The sequence below is a fragment of the Oncorhynchus tshawytscha genome, unplaced genomic scaffold (assembly GCF_018296145.1).
Source record: "Oncorhynchus tshawytscha isolate Ot180627B unplaced genomic scaffold, Otsh_v2.0 Un_contig_556_pilon_pilon, whole genome shotgun sequence".
Taxonomy (NCBI): domain Eukaryota; kingdom Metazoa; phylum Chordata; class Actinopteri; order Salmoniformes; family Salmonidae; genus Oncorhynchus; species Oncorhynchus tshawytscha.
Window position 1 is genome coordinate 267,415 of NW_024609752.1, and position 17,586 is coordinate 285,000.

Genomic DNA, 17,586 nt, shown 5'->3' on the forward strand with positions numbered 1-17,586 from the left:
ACCCCTCCCACAAACCAAGTCCTGGAAAGCAACCCCTCCCACAAACCAAGTCCTGGAAAGCAACCCCCCAAACCAAGTCCTGAAAGCAAGTCATTTAGCAGACCCCCCCCACAATGATTCCCGAAAGAAGAGTAAACGTATGGAGGTGTGAGACGACATGACAGACAGAACTAAAGAGAAGCGTTGGGCAGGATGAGGTGGTCAGTCTGTCTGTCTCAGTGTTGATAGATAGAGGATGATGACAGTCAGTCAGACAGACAGACCAGGGAACAGGAACCAGGTCAGTCTCTACCCTCCTCAGCATCCTCTCCATCTCCCTGGTTGTCTGAGGTCCACAGCTACAGAGATGAGAGAGAGGACAGAGATGAGAGAGGACAGATGAGGACAGAGATGAGAGAGGACAGAGATGAGAGGACAACAGATGAGGAGAGAGATGAGAGACGACAGATGAGAGAGGACAGATGAGAGGACAGAGATGAGAGAGACAACAGATGAGAGAGATGAGAGAGACAACAGATGAGAGGACAGAGATTAACAACATGGTCAACATACACATTACATGTCAGTAGAGCTGACCTCGGACTGAGTACATTCACTCATTCTACATTCTAGTCATTTAGCAGACTCTCTGATCCAGAGCCACTAACATCAGTGAGTCATTTAGCAGAATCTCTGATCCAGAGCCACTAACATCAGTGAGTAATTTAGCAGAATCCAGAGCCACTAACAGTAGTGAGTCATTTAGCAGACTCTCTGATCCAGAGCCACGAACAGCAGTGAGTCATTTAGCAGACTCTCTAATCCAGAGCCACTAACAGCAGTGAGTCATTTAGCAGACTCTCTGATCCAGAGCCACTAACAGCAGTGAGTCATTTAGCAGACTCTCTGATCCAGAGCCACTAACAGCAGTGAGTCATTTAGCAGACTCTCTGATCCAGAGCCACTAACAGTAGTGAGTCATTTAGCAGACTCTCTGATCCAGAGCCACTTACAGTAGTGAGTCATTTAGCAGACTCTCTGATCCAGAGCCACTTACAGTAGTGAGTCATTTAGCAGACTCTCTGATCCAGAGCCACTAACAGCAGTGAGTCATTTAGCAGACTCTGGTCCAGAGCCACTAACAGCAGTGAGTCATTTAGCAGACTCTCTGATCCAGAGCCACTAACAGCAGTGAGTCATTTAGCAGACTCTCTAATCCAGAGCCACTAACAGCAGTGAGTCATTTAGCAGACTCTGATCCAGAGCCACTAACAGCAGTGAGTCATTTAGCAGACTCTGATCCAGAGCCACTAACAGTAGTGAGTCATTTAGCAGACTCTCTGATCCAGAGCCACTTACAGTAGTGAGTCATTTAGCAGACTCTCTGATCCAGAGCCACTTACAGTAGTGAGTCATTTAGCAGACTCTCTGATCCAGAGCCACTAACAGCAGTGAGTCATTTAGCAGACTCTCTGATCCAGAGCCACTAACAGCAGTGAGTCATTTAGCAGACTCTCTAATCCAGAGCCACTTACAGCAGTGAGTCATTTAGCAGACTCTCTGATCCAGAGCCACTTACAGTAGTGAGTCATTTAGCAGACTCTCTGATCCAGAGCCACTTACAGTAGTGAATCATTTAGCAGACTCTCTGATCCAGAGCCACTAACAGCAGTGAGTCATTTAGCAGACTCTCTGATCCAGAGCCACTAACAGCAGTGAGCCATTTAGCAGACTCTCTACTGTAGTGAGCAGAGTGCATACATTTTCATATTTGTTCCTACTGGGTAGACAGGTTACGTAGCTTCTCTACCTTTGTCTCAGGAATATGTGACCAAAACAAATGGAGTGAGAGACACCAGTGACTCTCCGACATCATAAGTCAACCCAGTGACAACAGGGAACTATGATTTTAGTACACAACACTTACTGTCAAGTTGTCTCTCAGTAGCTGCATGATCAAGGTGCTGTCTTTGTAGGAGTCTTCACTCAGAGAATCCAGCTCTGCAATAGCATCGTCGAAAGCCTGCAGGAAAACAGAACATTTTAAAAAATCACAGTGTTGTTCTACATTTCATATTGGATGACTGCGTATCGTTGGGTTTGGAGCTGGAGAGAAAGGCATCTCTCACTGTTACTTGGTCACGTGACATTAAAACCTGGAAGGAGAGAGGGGTCACGCGCTTAGCTAGAACCTTCTCAGCTCGACTCTGATAGGCCCTCTTGTCCCTCATGTCGTTCATCAGGTTCTCCTGTAGGTGACAGGGCGATGAGTGGACAGAAACCGGGTGCTTCACAAAGCACGATCAAATTAGCCAGTCATTTTGAGAAAAATTAAGAAAGTTTGGTTAATTTGACTAAAATAAAATAAATAGACCAGTTATCTACCTTTGATAAGCAGCTAGTTAACTCCCATACCAATTTCAAATGTTTCTGAACTAATATCTGACTAACTCAGAAATATGAATTTATTTCAGAATGAAAGTTAATTATGTTAGCTAGCTATCCCCAGTTAGATAACGCTCTGTTATGTTAGCTAGCTATCCCCAGTTAGATAATGCTCTGTTATGTTAGCTAGCTATCCCCAGTTAGATAATGCTCTGTTATGTTAGCTAGCTATCCCCAGTTAGATAACGCTCTGTTATGTTAGCTAGCTATCCCCAGTTAGATAACGCTCTGTTATGTTAGCTAGCTATCCCCAGTTAGATAACGCTCTGTTATGTTAGCTAGCTATCCCCAGTTAGATAATGCTCTGTGACATTATGTTAGCTAGCTATCCCCAGTTAGATAACGCTCTGTTATGTTAGCTAGCTATCCCCAGTTAGAAAACGCTCTGTGACATTATGTTAGCTAGCTATCCCCAGTTATAATGTCAGAGCGTTATCTAACTGGGGATAGCTAGCTAACATAATGTCACAGAGCGTTTTCTAACTGGGGATAGCTAGCTAACATAATGTCAGAGCGTTTTCTAACTGGGGATAGCTAGCTAACATAATGTCAGAGCGTTATCTGTTAGCTAGCTATCCCCAGTTAGAAAACGCTCTGTGACATTATGTTAGCTAGCTATCCCCAGTTAGAAAACGCTCTGTGACATTATGTTAGCTAGCTATCCCCAGTTAGATAACGCTCTGTGACATTATGTTAGCTAGCTATCCCCAGTTAGATAACGCTCTGTGAGCAACAAAAATATAAAAAACGCAACATGCAACAATGATTTTACTGAGCTACGGTTCATATAAATAAATAAGTCAATTGAAACTCACTTCATTAGTCCCTAACCTATGAATGTCACATGAATGGGTATAGAGATATCAATCTGTTGGTCACAGATCCCTTCAAAAAACAGTTAGGGGGCGTGGATCAGAAAACCAGTCAGTATTTGGCGTGACCAACATTTACCTCATGCAGCGAGACACATCTCCTTCACAGAGTTGATCAGGCTGTTGATTGTGGCCTGAGGAATGTTGGGTAGCCTGTCTGGTAAGTATGCAGGCCATGGAAGAACTGGGACATTTTCAACTTCCAGGAATTGTACAGATCCTTGTGACATGAGGCCGTGCTTTATCATGCTGAAACATGAGGTGATGGCGGCAGATGAATGGCACGACAATGGGGCCTCGGGATCTCGTCACGGTATCTCTGTGCCTTCAAATTGACATCAATAAAAATGCAATTTTGTTCGTTGTCCGTAGCTTACGCCTGCCCATACCATAACCCCACCACCACCATGGGGCACTCTGTTCACAACGCTAACATCAGTAAACCCTTCTCAAACACAACGCCACACTGCCCGGTACAGTTAAAACCGGGATTAATCCATGAAGAGCACACAGGGCAGCCTAGTGGTTAGAGTGTAGAGGCGGCAGGGTAGCCTAGTGGTTAGAGTGTAGAGGCGGCAGGGTAGCCTAGTGGTTAGAGTGTAGAGGCGGCAGGGTAGCCTAGTGGTTAGAGTGTGGAGGGGGGGCAGGGTAGCCTAGTGGTTAGAGTGTAGAGGGGGCAGGGTAGCCTAGTGGTTAGAGTGTAGAGGGGGCAGGGTAGCCTAGTGGTTAGGGGGAGTGGTTAGAGGGGGCAGGGTAGCCTAGTGGTTAGAGTGTAGAGGGGGCAGGGTAGCCTAGTGGTTAGAGTGTAGAGGGGGCAGGGTAGCCTAGTGGTTAGAGTGTAGAGGGGGCAGGGTAGCCTAGTGGTGGTTAGAGTGTAGAGGCGGCAGGGTAGCCTAGTGGTTAGAGTGGTAGAGTAGAGGCGGCAGGGTAGCCTAGTGGTTAGAGTGTAGAGGCGGCAGGGTAGCCTAGTGGTTAGAGTGTAGAGGCGGCAGGGTAGCCTAGTGGTGGTTAGAGTGTAGAGAGGCGGCAGGGTAGCCTAGTGGTTAGAGTGTAGAGGCGGCAGGGTAGCCTAGTGGTTAGAGTGTAGAGGGGGCAGGGTAGCCTAGTGGTTAGAGTGTAGAGGGGGCAGGGTAGCCTAGTGGTTAGAGTGTAGAGGGGGGGGGCCTAGTGGTTAGAGTGTAGAGGGGGCAGGGTAGCCTAGTGGTTAGAGTGTAGAGGCGGCAGGGTAGCCTAGTGGTTAGAGTGTAGAGGCGGCAGGGTAGCCTAGTGGTTAGAGTGTTGGACTAGTAACCGAAAGGTTGCAAGTTCAAATCCCCGAGCTGACAAGGTACAAATCTGTCGTTCTGCCCCTGAACAGGCAGTTAACCCACTGTTCCTAGGCCGTCATTAAAAATAAGAATTTGTTCTTAACTGACTTGCCTAGTTAAATAAAGGTAAAATAAACAAAACTTCTCCAGCATACCAGTGGCCATCGAAGGTTGAGCATTTCCCCACTGAAGTCGGTTACAATGCCGAACTGCAGTCAGGTCAAGACCCTGGTGAGGATGACGAGCACGCAGATGAGCTTCCCTGAGACGGTTTCTTGACAGTTTGAGCAGAAATTCTTCAGTTGTGTCAACCCACGGTTTCATCAGCTGTCCGGGTGGCTGGTCTCAGATGATCCCCGAGGTGAAGAAGCTGGATGTGGAGGTCCTGGGTTGGCGTGGTAACACATGGTCTGCGGTTGTGAGGCCGGTTGGACGTACAGCAAACATTTTCTTAGACGACGTTGGAGGCGGCTTATGGTAGAGGAATTGACATTAAATTATGCTTTGTGACAAAACTGCAAATTTTAGAGTGGCCTTTTATTGTGACCAGCACAAGGTGCACCTGTGTAATGGCCTGTTGGAAACTACAACTCCCTACTGCCTCACAGTTCAGGCTGGATCTGATTTATCTCTAGAGAAACTACAACATCACAGTTCAGGCTGAAATTAAATGTTTACTGACAATAATGAGACTATATACACAAGGAGTACCAGTATAAAGACCCTAGAGCAGTGACCCCAGTGACCCCAGGTATAAAGACCCTAGAGCAGTGACCCCAGGTATAAAGGCCCTAGAGCAGTGACCCCAGGTATAAAGGCCCTAGAGCAGTGACCCCAGGTATAAAGGCCCTAGAGCAGTGACCCCAGGTATAAAGGCCCTAGAGCAGTGACCCCAGGTATAAAGGCCCTAGAGCAGTGACCCCAGGTATAAAGGCCCTAGAGCAGTGACCCCAGATATAAAGGCCCTAGAGCAGTGACCCCAGGTATAAAGGCCCTAGAGCAGTGACCCCAGGTATAAAGGCCCTAGAGCAGTGACCCCAGGTATAAAGGCCCTAGAGCAGTGACCCCAGGTATAAAGGCCCTAGAGCAGTGACCCCAGGTATAAAGGCCCTAGAGCAGTGACGTTAGGTATAAAGGCCCTAGAGCAGTGACCCCAGGTATAAAGGCCCTAGAGCAGTGACCCCAGGTATAAAGGCCCTAGAGCAGTGACCCCAGGTATAAAGGCCCTATAGAGCAGTGACCCCAGTGACCCCAGGTATAAAGACCCTAGAGCAGTGACCCCAGGTATAAAGGCCCTATAGAGCAGTGACCCCAGGTATAAAGACCCTAGAGCAGTGACCCCAGGTATAAAGGCCCTATAGAGCAGTGACCCCAGTGACCCCAGGTATAAAGGCCCTAGAGCAGTGACCCCAGGTATAAAGGCCCTAGAGCAGTGACCCCAGGTATAAAGGCCCTAGAGCAGTGACCCCAGGTATAAAGGCCCTAGAGCAGTGACCCCAGGTATAAAGGCCCTATAGAGCAGTGACCCCAGTGACCCCAGGTATAAAGACCCTAGAGCAGTGACCCCAGGTATAAAGGCCCTATAGAGCAGTGACCCCAGTGACCCCAGGTATAAAGACCCTAGAGCAGTGACCCCAGGTATAAAGGCCCTATAGAGCAGTGACCCCAGTGACCCCAGGTATAAAGGCCCTAGAGCAGTGACCCCAGGTATAAAGGCCCTAGAGCAGTGACCCCAGGTATAAAGACCCTAGAGCAGTGACCCCAGGTATAAAGGCCCTAGAGCAGTGACCCCAGGTATAAAGGCCCTATAGAGCAGTGACCCCAGTGACCCCAGGTATAAAGGCCCACATTTCACGGGGTCACTTCAGTCCCAAACCAATCTTTTTCTTCTTCTTTTCTAACTCAGGCACCGACGACCCTTTGAAAACAACCCGCGACCCACCAGTCGAGACTCTGCCCTATCAGCTGTTAACCTCATCATCAAGCGGCCATCTTGGACGGGCTCATAACCACATACCGTCTTGGCCAGTTTGCAGGCCTGCTCGGGGGAGTTGAGGATCTCGTAGTAGAAGACAGAGAAGTTGAGAGCCAGGCCCAGACGAATCGGGTGGGTGGGTTGCATGTCCTTCTTGCTGATCTCAAACGCATCCTTATAGGCCTCCTGGGAGTTACCGATGATGGCTGGAGAGAGGAGAGAGGAAGATTAGAAATATACTACTTTAAATACATACATCTCTTTAAGGGGATAACAGCAACAGTCCTTTTGATGAATAACTTTCTAATTTCAGACAGTAGTCTTTAAGATTAGAAACGATAACTCCCTCCCCCGCCAAAAAAATACAACTTGAAAAACTAAAGAGCGAGAAAACCCTGGCATGTTGTGGGCTGGAGGTAACGTCTGTCGTCAGGGAGTGAAAGAGATTATCACAATGGTTGTCGTGGTAAAGGTGGGCGGGACCGTGGGCCTACGAGGAGCATTAAGTTAAGGTCTACTTCCTGTGCCAGTTCCAGAGAGGTGGAGACTAGACGACGTCTTCCACTGTGCAGCTCAACACAACAGACTGACACGAAGAGGAACCGAGCCCTGCTTTAACTTCCTGTTCACACATTCTCTCTCTGATTAGCATCTACTGGTCTCCCTCACAGCTTCCTGCAGTCACTAGAACCAGCCTCTACTGGCCTCCCTCACAGCTTCCTGCAGTCACTAGAACCAGCCTCTACTGGTCTCCCTCACAGCTTCCTGCAGTCACTAGAACCAGCCTCCCTCACAGCTTCCTTCAGTCACTAGAACCAGCCTCCCTCACAGCTTCCTTCAGTCACTAGAACCAGCCTCCCTCACAGCTTCCTACAGTCACTAGAAACAGCCTCCCTCACAGCTTCCTACAGTCACTAGAACCAGCCTCCCTCACAGCTTCCTTCAGTCACTAGAAACAGCCTCCCTCACAGCCTCCTGCAGTAACTAGAACCAGCCTCCCTCACAGCTTCCTTCAGTCACTAGAACCAGCCTCCCTCACAGCTTCCTTCAGTCACAACAACCAGCCTCCCTCACAGCTTCCTTCAGTCACTAGAACCAGCCTCCCTCACAGCTTCCTTCAGTCACTAGAACCAGCCTCCCTCACAGCTTCCTTCAGTCACTAGAACCAGCCTCCCTCACAGCTTCCTTCAGTCACTAGAACCAGCCTCCCTCAGCTTCCTTCAGTCACTAGAACCAGCCTCAGCTGGCCTCCCTCACAGCTTCCTTCAGTCACTAGAACCAGCCTCAGATGGCCTTCATTCAGAATATCTGGCCACAAACACACTATACTGGGACCATACAGTATAATTTATAATTTATTTCCCAAAGTAATGTGGACCCCCAAATATAAAAAAGCAAAGTCTAAAAATGTTAAACTAACCCCACAACACATTAGGAATCTACTCTACTTCTTTCCTTTAGAGGATCATTGGAGCTGGCTTGGTGGTGATAACACACCTAACCCTAATGACCCCGCTATGACCCCTATGAATAACACACCTAACCCTAATGACCCCTATGAATAACACACCTAACCCTAATGACCCCGCTATGACCCCTATGAATAACACACCTAACCCTAATGACCCCGTTATGAATAACACACCTAACCCTAATGACCCCGCTATGACCCCTATGAATAACACACCTAACCCTAATGACCCCGCTATGAATAACACACCTAACCCTAATGACCCCTATGAATAACACGCCTAACCTTAATGACCCCGCTATGACCCCTATGAATAACACACCTAACCCTAATGACCCCGCTATGACCCCTATGAATAACACACCTAACCCTAATGACCCCGCTATGAATAACACACCTAACCCTAATGACCCCGCTATGACCCCTATGAATAACACACCTAACCCTAATGACCCCGCTATGAATAACACACCTAACCCTAATGACCCCGCTATGACCCCTATGAATAACACACCTAACCCTAATGACCCCGCTATGACCCCTATGAATAACACACCTAACCCTAATGACCCCGCTATGACCCCTATGAATAACACACCTAACCCTAATGACCCCGCTATGAATAACACACCTAACCCTAACCCTAATGACCCTAACCCTAATGACCCCCTATGAATAACACACCTAACCCTAATGACCCCTATGACCCCTATGAATAACACACCTAACCCTAATGACCCCTATGAATAACACACCTAACCCTAATGACCCCGCTATGACCCCTATGAATAACACACCTAACCCTAATGACCCCGCTATGAATAACACACCTAACCCTAATGACCCCTATGAATAACACACCTAACCTTAATGACCCCGCTATGACCCCTATGAATAACACACCTAACCCTAATGACCCTGCTATGACCCCTATGAATAACACACCTAACCCTAATGACCCCGCTATGAACACACCTAACCCTAATGACCCCGCTATGAATAACACACTAACCCTAACCCTAATGACCCTATGAATAACACACCTAACCCTAATGACCCCTATGAATAACACACCTAACCCTAATGACCCCGCTACGACCCCTATGAATAACACACCTAACCCTAATGACCCCCTATGAATAACACACCTAACCCTAATGACCCCTATGAATAACACACCTAACCCTAATGACCCTGCTATGACCCCTATGAATAACACACCTAACCCTAATGACCCCGCTATGAATAACACACCTAACCCTAATGAATGACCCCTATGAATAACACACCTAACCCTAATGACCCCGCTATGACCCCTATGAATAACACACCTAACCCTAATGACCCCGCTATGAATGACCCCTATGAATAATAACACCTAACCCTAATGACCCCGCTATGACCCCTATGAATAACACACCTAACCCTAATGACCCCGCTATGACCCCTATGAATAACACACCTAACCCTAATGACCCCGCTATGACCCCTATGAATAACACACCTAACCCTAATGACCCCGCTATGACCTCTATGAATAACACACCTAACCCTAATGACCCCTATGAATAACACACCTAACCCTAATGACCCCCTATGAATAACACACCTAACCCTAATGACCCCGCTATGAATAACACACCTAACCCTAATGACCCCCTATGAATAACACACCTAACCCTAATGACCCCTATGAATAACACACCTAACCCTAATGACCCCCCCCTATGAATAACACACCTAACCCTAATGACCCCGCTATGACCCCTATGAATAACACACCTAACCCTAATGACCCCGCTATGACCTCTATGAATAAACTAACCTAACCCTGACCCTATGAATAACACACCTAACCCTAATGACCCCCTATGAATAACACACCTAACCCTAATGACCCCGCTATGAATAACACACCTAACCCTAATGACCCCACTATGAATAACACACCTAACCCTAATGACCCCCTATGAATAACACACCTAACCCTAATGACCCCTATGAATAACACACCTAACCCTAATGACCCCGCTATGACCCCTATGAATAACACACCTAACCCTAATGACTCCTATGAACAACACACCTAACCCTAATGACTCCTATGAACACACCTAACCCTAATGACCCTGCTATGACTCCTATGAACACACCTAACCCTAATGACCCTGCTATGACTCCTATGAACACACCTAACCCTAATGACCCTGCTATGACTCCTATGAACACACCTAACCCTAATGACCCCTATGAATAACACACCTAACCCTAATGACCCCGCTATGACTCCTATGAATAACACTAGGATTATGTAGGACACACCCTTATGTATCAGAGGGCCCAATGAGGTCAGTTTCCTGGGCGTGGCATCACCACGTAGTAAGGTTTATAAAAAACCTAAAGCCCTGGATCAACCAGAGGGCCACAGCTCTACTGCTGCAACACAAAGTAAACAGGCCACACCCTTCTCTTCCCCTCTCTTTCTCTCCTAGTGGCCCACCGAGCCAGCCGGGGCCTCCGAGCCAGCCGCCGCCGAGCCACTCAGCCAGCCGCTACCGGGCCACTGAAACAATAACTCCATGAATGGCGTGGTATCCAACCAGCCACCCAGGAGGCCCTGAAATTAACTATTTAATTCCCTTTGCCAATGACAAGGAGGAACACAGAACGGCAACTCCTCTATTTAAAAAAAGGGGACAATGACGCGATCAGCTGTCCAAAAAGACACCTAATAAATACATGCATTGACATTCATTTGCAGTGTGTTTAAGCTGGTTTGTGTTTCTTTCCCAGATATGAAGGATTCTGTTTCGACGGCGTGACGACGACTCAATGATTGTTATTTTCTAGACAGAAGATATTAAAAAATTGTTTCACTTCATTTCATTCAACTCAACCCCAGACATCCTTCAGGACTGAAACAGTTTAAAGTACTGTCACCCTGATTCATAAAAGACTGTCACATCCCCCCAAAATAAAAGAAGTAGACTGCCCATTACGTCACAAAAGGTTGATATCAAAACGTCTACCTGTTCCCCAACACAGACACACACCCGTCTACCTGTTCCCCAACACAGACACACACCAGTCTACCTGTTCCCCAACACAGACACACACCTGTCTACCTGTTCCCCAACACAGACACACACCTGTCTACCTGTTCCCCAACACAGACACACACCTGTCTACCTGTTCCCCAACACAGACACACACCCGTCTACCTGTTCCCCAACACAGACACACACCCGTCTACCTGTTCCCCAACACAGACACACACCCGTCTACCTGTTCCCCAACACAGACACACACCTGTCTTCCTGTTCCCCAACACAGACACACACCTGTCTTCCTGTTCCCCAACACAGACACACACCTGTCTTCCTGTTCCCCAACACAGACACACACCTGTCTTCCTGTTCCCCAACACAGACACACACCTGTCTACCTGTTCCCCAACACAGACACACACCTGTCTTCCTGTTCCCCAACACAGACACCTGATTGGCTAGCACAAAGGGACTTATCACAGGGCTTACCGGCTTTCTCCTCTCCAACCGCCACCTCGGCTAAGTAGCGGTAGTAATCTCCTTTCATTTTCAAATAGAACACTTTACTCTCGGCCGGAGTAGCATTGGGGATGAGGAACTGGTTCAGAAGACCCTGTAGAGAGAGAGACAGACGGAAGACAAGTTTTTGTTAGAAATATGCAAATCAGACACCCAGCCACCACACTCAGTCATTTACATGTGAATTGTTGGCTCTAGTCTACAGCACCGTCATTTGCAGCTCTGCAAAAGGTCTCACCTAACATTGTATAGGCAGGTCTAGACCCCCCCAGCACCAGTCTCTCTGGAAATCACATCTAGTCGTGTGATGTAGTAGTAGGGAGTTGTAGTTTCCAACTGTGTGATGTAGTAGTAGGGAGTTGTAGTTTCCAACTGTGTGATGTAGTAGTAGGGAGTTGTAGTTTCCAACTGTGTGATGTAGTAGTAGGGAGTTGTAGTTTCCAACTGTGTGATGTAGTAGTAGGGAGTTGTAGTTTCCAACTGTGTGATGTAGTAGTAGGGAGTTGTAGTTTCCAACTGTGTGATGTAGTAGTAGGGAGTTGTAGTTTCCAACTGTGTGATGTAGTAGTAGGGAGTTGTAGTTTCCAACTGTGTGATGTAGTAGTAGGGAGTTGTAGTTTCCAACTGTGTGATGTAGTAGTAGGGAGTTGTAGTTTCCAACTGTGTGATGTAGTAGTAGGGAGTTGTAGTTTCCAACAGGCCAATATTCTACATACAGTGCATTCGGGAAGTATTCAGACCCCTTGACTTTGTCCACGTTGTTACGTTAGCGCCTTATTCTAAAATTGATTTTTTTTAAATGCATCAATCTATATACAATACTCCATAATGACAAAGCAAAAACAGGTTTAGAGATTTATGAAAACTTAAAATTAAACCGTAAATGTTACAATAACATAAGTATTCAGACCCTTAACTCAGTACTTTGTTGAAGCACCTTTGGCAGTAATGCCCTGAACCACCCGACTCCTCTAGAACACAGTTCCTGGGTAATGCCCTGAACATGGTTCCTGGGTAATGCCCTGAACCACCCGACTCCTCTAGAACCACATGATTGACTCATCTAGAACGGGGATCCCCGAACTCGGTCCTTGGGGCCCACCCTGGGTGAGAGAGAGAGAGAGACATCCCCTGGGTGAGAGAGAGAGAGAGACATCCCCTGGGTGAGAGAGAGAGAGAGACATCCCCTGGGTGAGAGAGACATCCCCTGGGTGAGAGAGAGAGAGAGAGACATCCCCTGGGTGAGAGAGAGAGAGACATCCCCTGGGTGAGAGAGAGAGAGACATCCCCTGGGTGAGTGAGAGAGAGAGACATCCCCTGGGTGAGTGAGAGAGAGAGAGAGACATCCCCTGGGTGAGAGAGAGAGACATCCCCTGGGTGAGAGAGAGAGAGAGACATCCCCTGGGTGAGAGAGAGAGAGACATCCCCTGGGTGAGAGAGAGAGAGAGACATCCCCTGGGTGAGAGAGAGACAGAGAGAGAGAGAGACATCCCCTGGGTGAGAGAGAGAGAGAGAGACATCCCCTGAGAGAGAGAGAGAGACATCCCCTGGGAGAGAGAGAGAGAGAGACATCCCCTGAGAGAGAGAGAGAGAGACAGAGAGAGAGAGACATCCCCTGGGTGAGAGAGAGAGAGAGACATCCCCTGGGTGAGAGAGAGAGACATCCCCTGGGTGAGAGAGAGAGAGACATCCCCTGGGTGAGAGAGAGAGACAGAGAGAGACATCCCCTGGGTGAGAGAGAGAGAGACATCCCCTGGGTGAGAGAGAGAGAGACATCCCCTGGGTGAGAGAGAGAGAGACATCCCCTGGGTGAGAGAGAGAGACATCCCCTGGGTGAGAGAGAGAGAGACATCCCCTGGGTGAGAGAGAGAGAGACATCCCCTGGGTGAGAGAGAGAGAGACATCCCCTGGGTGAGAGAGAGAGAGACATCCCCTGGGTGAGAGAGAGAGAGACATCCCTGGGTGAGAGAGAGAGACATCCCCTGGGTGAGAGAGAGAGAGACATCCCCTGGGTGAGAGAGAGAGAGACATCCCCTGGGTGAGAGAGAGAGAGACATCCCCTGGGTGAGAGAGAGAGAGACATCCCCTGGGTGAGAGAGAGAGAGACATCCCTGGGTGAGAGAGAGAGAGACATCCCCTGGGTGAGAGAGAGAGAGACATCCCCTGGGTGAGAGAGAGAGAGACATCCCCTGGGTGAGAGAGAGAGAGACATCCCCTGGGTGAGAGAGAGACATCCCCTGGGTGAGAGAGAGAGAGACATCCCCTGGGTGAGAGAGAGAGAGACATCCCCTGGGTGAGAGAGAGAGAGACATCCCCTGGGTGAGAGAGAGACATCCCAAAGCTTGATGAGTTGGTTTATTTGAATCAGCCGTGTTGTGCTAGGGCAAAAACCAGGTGGTGTCTCTCTCTCACCTGAGACACCTGTCCCTCTCAGAGGGACTCTACAACGGGACCGACAGGTGAGGAATGGCCTAACGAGCTGAACGAGGCCCTACGAACTGGCTAACAGCTAATTACACTGAGCTGATTACTGTCAGACCAGGGCTCTAACCAGGCAGGCAGGAAAACCTCAATCATTTCAAGAGGGGGGGACGAGGTTTGGGTGAGAGCCCCAGTCGTAGCACCTCTCGTCAATAAATGTACATAGCAAACTGGTTGGCGGAAAATAAATTATATGGCATTTTGAAGGATGAAAACTCACTGTGGGTCAAAGCCACCGAGAGAGAGAGCACCTCCCCTTCCCCAGTCGTCTTACCAGCACATCGTTACAGATCTCCTTCAGTTCCTTCTCTATCTTCTCCCTGTACTCCTTGGCCATGGCCTGCTTCTTCTCGCTGCCCTCAGTCTTCTGCTCGATGCTGGACACCACCCTCCAGGAGGAACGCCGAGCGCCCACCACGTTCTTATAGGCCACAGAGAGGAGGTTCCGCTCCTCGTTGGACAACTGGGTGCCTTCCTCCGTCACAGCCTTCATGGAGGCCGCCATGTCGTCGTAGCGCTCGGCCTGCTCCGCCAGCTTGGCCTTCTGGACCAGCTCCTTCTGAACCACCTCGCTCTTGTCAACCATGGCTACTCAGGACTGAGGACAGAGAAGAAGAAACATGACTGCCATGGTTACTGGGGACTGAGGACAGAGAGAAGAAACATGTCAACCATGGTTACTTGGGACCGAGGACAGAGAAGAAGAACCATGGTTACTAGGGACAGAGGAGAGAGAAGAAGAACCATGTCAACCATGGTTACTAGGGACCGAGGACAGAGAATTAGAACCATGTCAACCATGGTTACTTGGGACCGAGGACAGAGAAGAAGAACCATGTCAACCATGGTTACTAGGGACCGAGGACAGAGAAGAAGAACCATGTCAACCATGGTTACTTGGGACCGAGGACAGAGAAGAAGAAACATGTCAACCATGGTTACTAGGGACTGGGGAGAGAGAGAAGAAGAAACATATCAACACCATGGTTACTAGGGACTGAGGAGAGAGAAGAATAAATATCAACCATGGTTACTAGGGACTGAGGAGAGAGAAGAAGAAACATATCAACCATGGTTACTAGGGACTGAGAAGGAGAGAGAAGAAGAAACATATCAACCATGGTTACTAGGGACTGAGGGGGGAGAAGAAGAAACATATCAACCATGGTTACTAGGGACTGAGGAGAGAGAAGAAGAAACATATCAACCATGGTTACTAGGGACTGAGGAGGGGGAGAAGAAGAAACATATCAACCATGGTTACTAGGGACTGAGGAGAGAGAAGAAGAAACATATCAACCATGGTTACTAGGGACTGAGGAGAGAGAAGAAGAAACATATCAACCATGGTTACTAGGGACTGAGGAGAGAGAAGAAGAAACATATCAACCATGGTTACTAAGGACTGAGGAGAGAGAAGAAGAAACATATCAACCATGGTTACTAGGGACTGAGGAGAGAGAAGAAGAAACATATCAACCATGGTTACTAGGGACTGAGGAGAGAGAAGAAGAAACATATCAACACCATGGTTACCAGGGACCGAGGAGAGAGAAGAAACATATCAACACCATGGTTACCAGGGACCGAGGAGAGAGAAGAAACATATCAACACCATGGTTACCAGGGACCGAGGAGAGAGAAGAAACAAACACCATGGTTACCAGGGACCAAGGAGAGAGAAGAAACATATCAACACCATGGTTACCAGGGACTGAGGAGAGAAATGTTGGCATGGCATGTGTCTGGAATGGCTGATACAATACAGGAGAGAAATGTTGGCATGTCGTACAGGGTCAAGCTGCAGTGGAGCACCCCTGGACGGAGAGCAAGTTAGGTGTCCTACTCAAGGGCACACCGGTAAGGGATTGTTGTTACAATCTGAACCCAGAAGCCCTGCAGTTACCAGGTCCATTCCCAGGGCACGACCCGGGATTCAAAACGACAACTGCCCACACCAACACGGAACAAAGTCCAGGAAATCTAACCTATAGCTAGCACCAAAGCAAACAACTCATAAACTCAGGGTAATTCCTGATAAATAAATAAAAAACAAGCACCAGAAAAAAGTTAAAATATCACTAAACGTAGCAGTTTGTTCCTCATGTAATCTAGAAACGAAAGTGAGGTGCGGTTGTGATCCACAATGTAACAAATGCAAAGCATAAACCAGGACCGACTAAAACAGACAGCAGTGAGAATAGTTCTACACCGAATCAATAACCGACTGGTACCATGCAGAATGGCCCACGGGTCTACAGACAACACTGATGTACCACGCTCAATCAATCCCATATTTTCCATTCCGTAATATACACACACACATGTAGACTAGCCTGGTACTGTGGCTTGGGGGGGTCATGTGAGACATGCACTGTGGATTTCCTGCTAACACGCTATGGAAACATTATCCAGGTTAAGACCTGATATGGATGGTATGTACGACACAGCAGTGAAAAGCACACTAGCCTGGTTCAAAACCGTGTAAAGGGAAAAACGCGGATGTGCATTCACTCCCTGCCATGCCACACCCATGTTGTACCTGTTGTAAACGATTAGCACAGAATGGCAAGCATTTACACACACAGATGGCGATGGACAATACTGTACAATTCATGTACTGTTAGTGAGCTACATTGACTGTCCAACGGATGTAAAGTTCAGATTGATTCATCGCTGTTCGCTATAAAAGGCCATGTCGTCCCCGCCTTAAAATGACAAATACTGCTGTTTCTCACCCGGAAAGTACTAGTGAACCCGGCATTGCTCACAATCAAACCGTGCCTGGGACATAGCTAAGCTACGATCGATCCAAATGAAAGGGTTTTAAAATAGTCAGATTAGGTTTACTATTTATATTTATAGGAGTTAGTTAGCTAACAAAGGCCGCTAACTGAGTTATCCATTGCGAGTAAAAGTGTTGGTCGTGACCTGCCTCCAAAAAAAACCCGACGGGGGATTTTAATCATATTTATTCCAACGACAACATGTTTTAAATATCAAATAACTGTTTTGTGTCAGTAAACGACGAATACTGGGTCCAAAAAACGGTTTTATATTTAGCTAGCGAGCCAGCTAGGTTTGTGCCGACCATGTTGAATAAACTCAGTTGGTTTGTCTGCTATTGCTAACTAAATTCAACAGATTAGCTAACATGCAATTGTCGACCACAATAGGAAAAAAAGGTAACTACTTGGAAACCAACTCGAAACCTGACAAGATGCACATAAAACTGTCCTAGTGAGAACAATCCCCCCCAAAGAAACTAAACAGGTAGCTATTGTTCTTTGGTCGGCTAGCTAACGTTAGCCACCTGACAGAAAAACGACCTGGATCTCTAACCGTTACATATACTACCCGCTATTTTATCCCTCAAAGTAAGATCCATAGTGAATACATACATCCAAACATTTGTTAAACATGACTTTTTGAACTTAAACCAGGCCTCTTACCTGAGTGCAAAGGGCTAGTGGTGTTGTCGGTGTGGCTC

At 47.8% G+C, this 17,586-nt stretch overlaps 1 protein-coding gene and 1 long non-coding RNA gene across 3 annotated transcripts in view; one reads left to right on the forward strand and one right to left on the reverse strand.

The window, feature by feature from the left end:
- Positions 1 to 108: 108 nt before the first annotated feature.
- The window catches only part of LOC112247829 (14-3-3 protein beta/alpha-A-like), a 17,591-nt gene continuing 113 nt past the window's right edge, over positions 109 to 17,586 (reverse strand). Inside the window, exons 1-6 of the mRNA XM_042317574.1 lie at positions 17,549 to 17,586; positions 14,371 to 14,694; positions 11,586 to 11,709; positions 6,621 to 6,784; positions 1,907 to 2,002; positions 109 to 338 (exon numbers count right to left, since the gene is read on the reverse strand). The exon at positions 17,549 to 17,586 is cut by the window's right edge and continues 113 nt beyond it. Of these exons, the coding sequence (XP_042173508.1) occupies positions 282 to 338; positions 1,907 to 2,002; positions 6,621 to 6,784; positions 11,586 to 11,709; positions 14,371 to 14,682 (753 nt within the window). The 5' untranslated portion in view covers positions 14,683 to 14,694; positions 17,549 to 17,586 and the 3' untranslated portion in view covers positions 109 to 281. The remainder of the gene's footprint in view (positions 339 to 1,906; positions 2,003 to 6,620; positions 6,785 to 11,585; positions 11,710 to 14,370; positions 14,695 to 17,548) is intronic.
- LOC121845730 lies at positions 5,649 to 6,505 on the forward strand. Of its 2 annotated transcripts, none has more exons than XR_006082750.1 (3): positions 5,649 to 5,818; positions 5,988 to 6,103; positions 6,144 to 6,184. It is a non-coding gene; the product is annotated as an uncharacterized LOC121845730 (long non-coding RNA). The 2 variants fall into 2 exon arrangements; XR_006082751.1 differs by adding an exon at positions 6,282 to 6,505 and having other exon boundaries at positions 5,771 to 5,887; positions 5,988 to 6,172.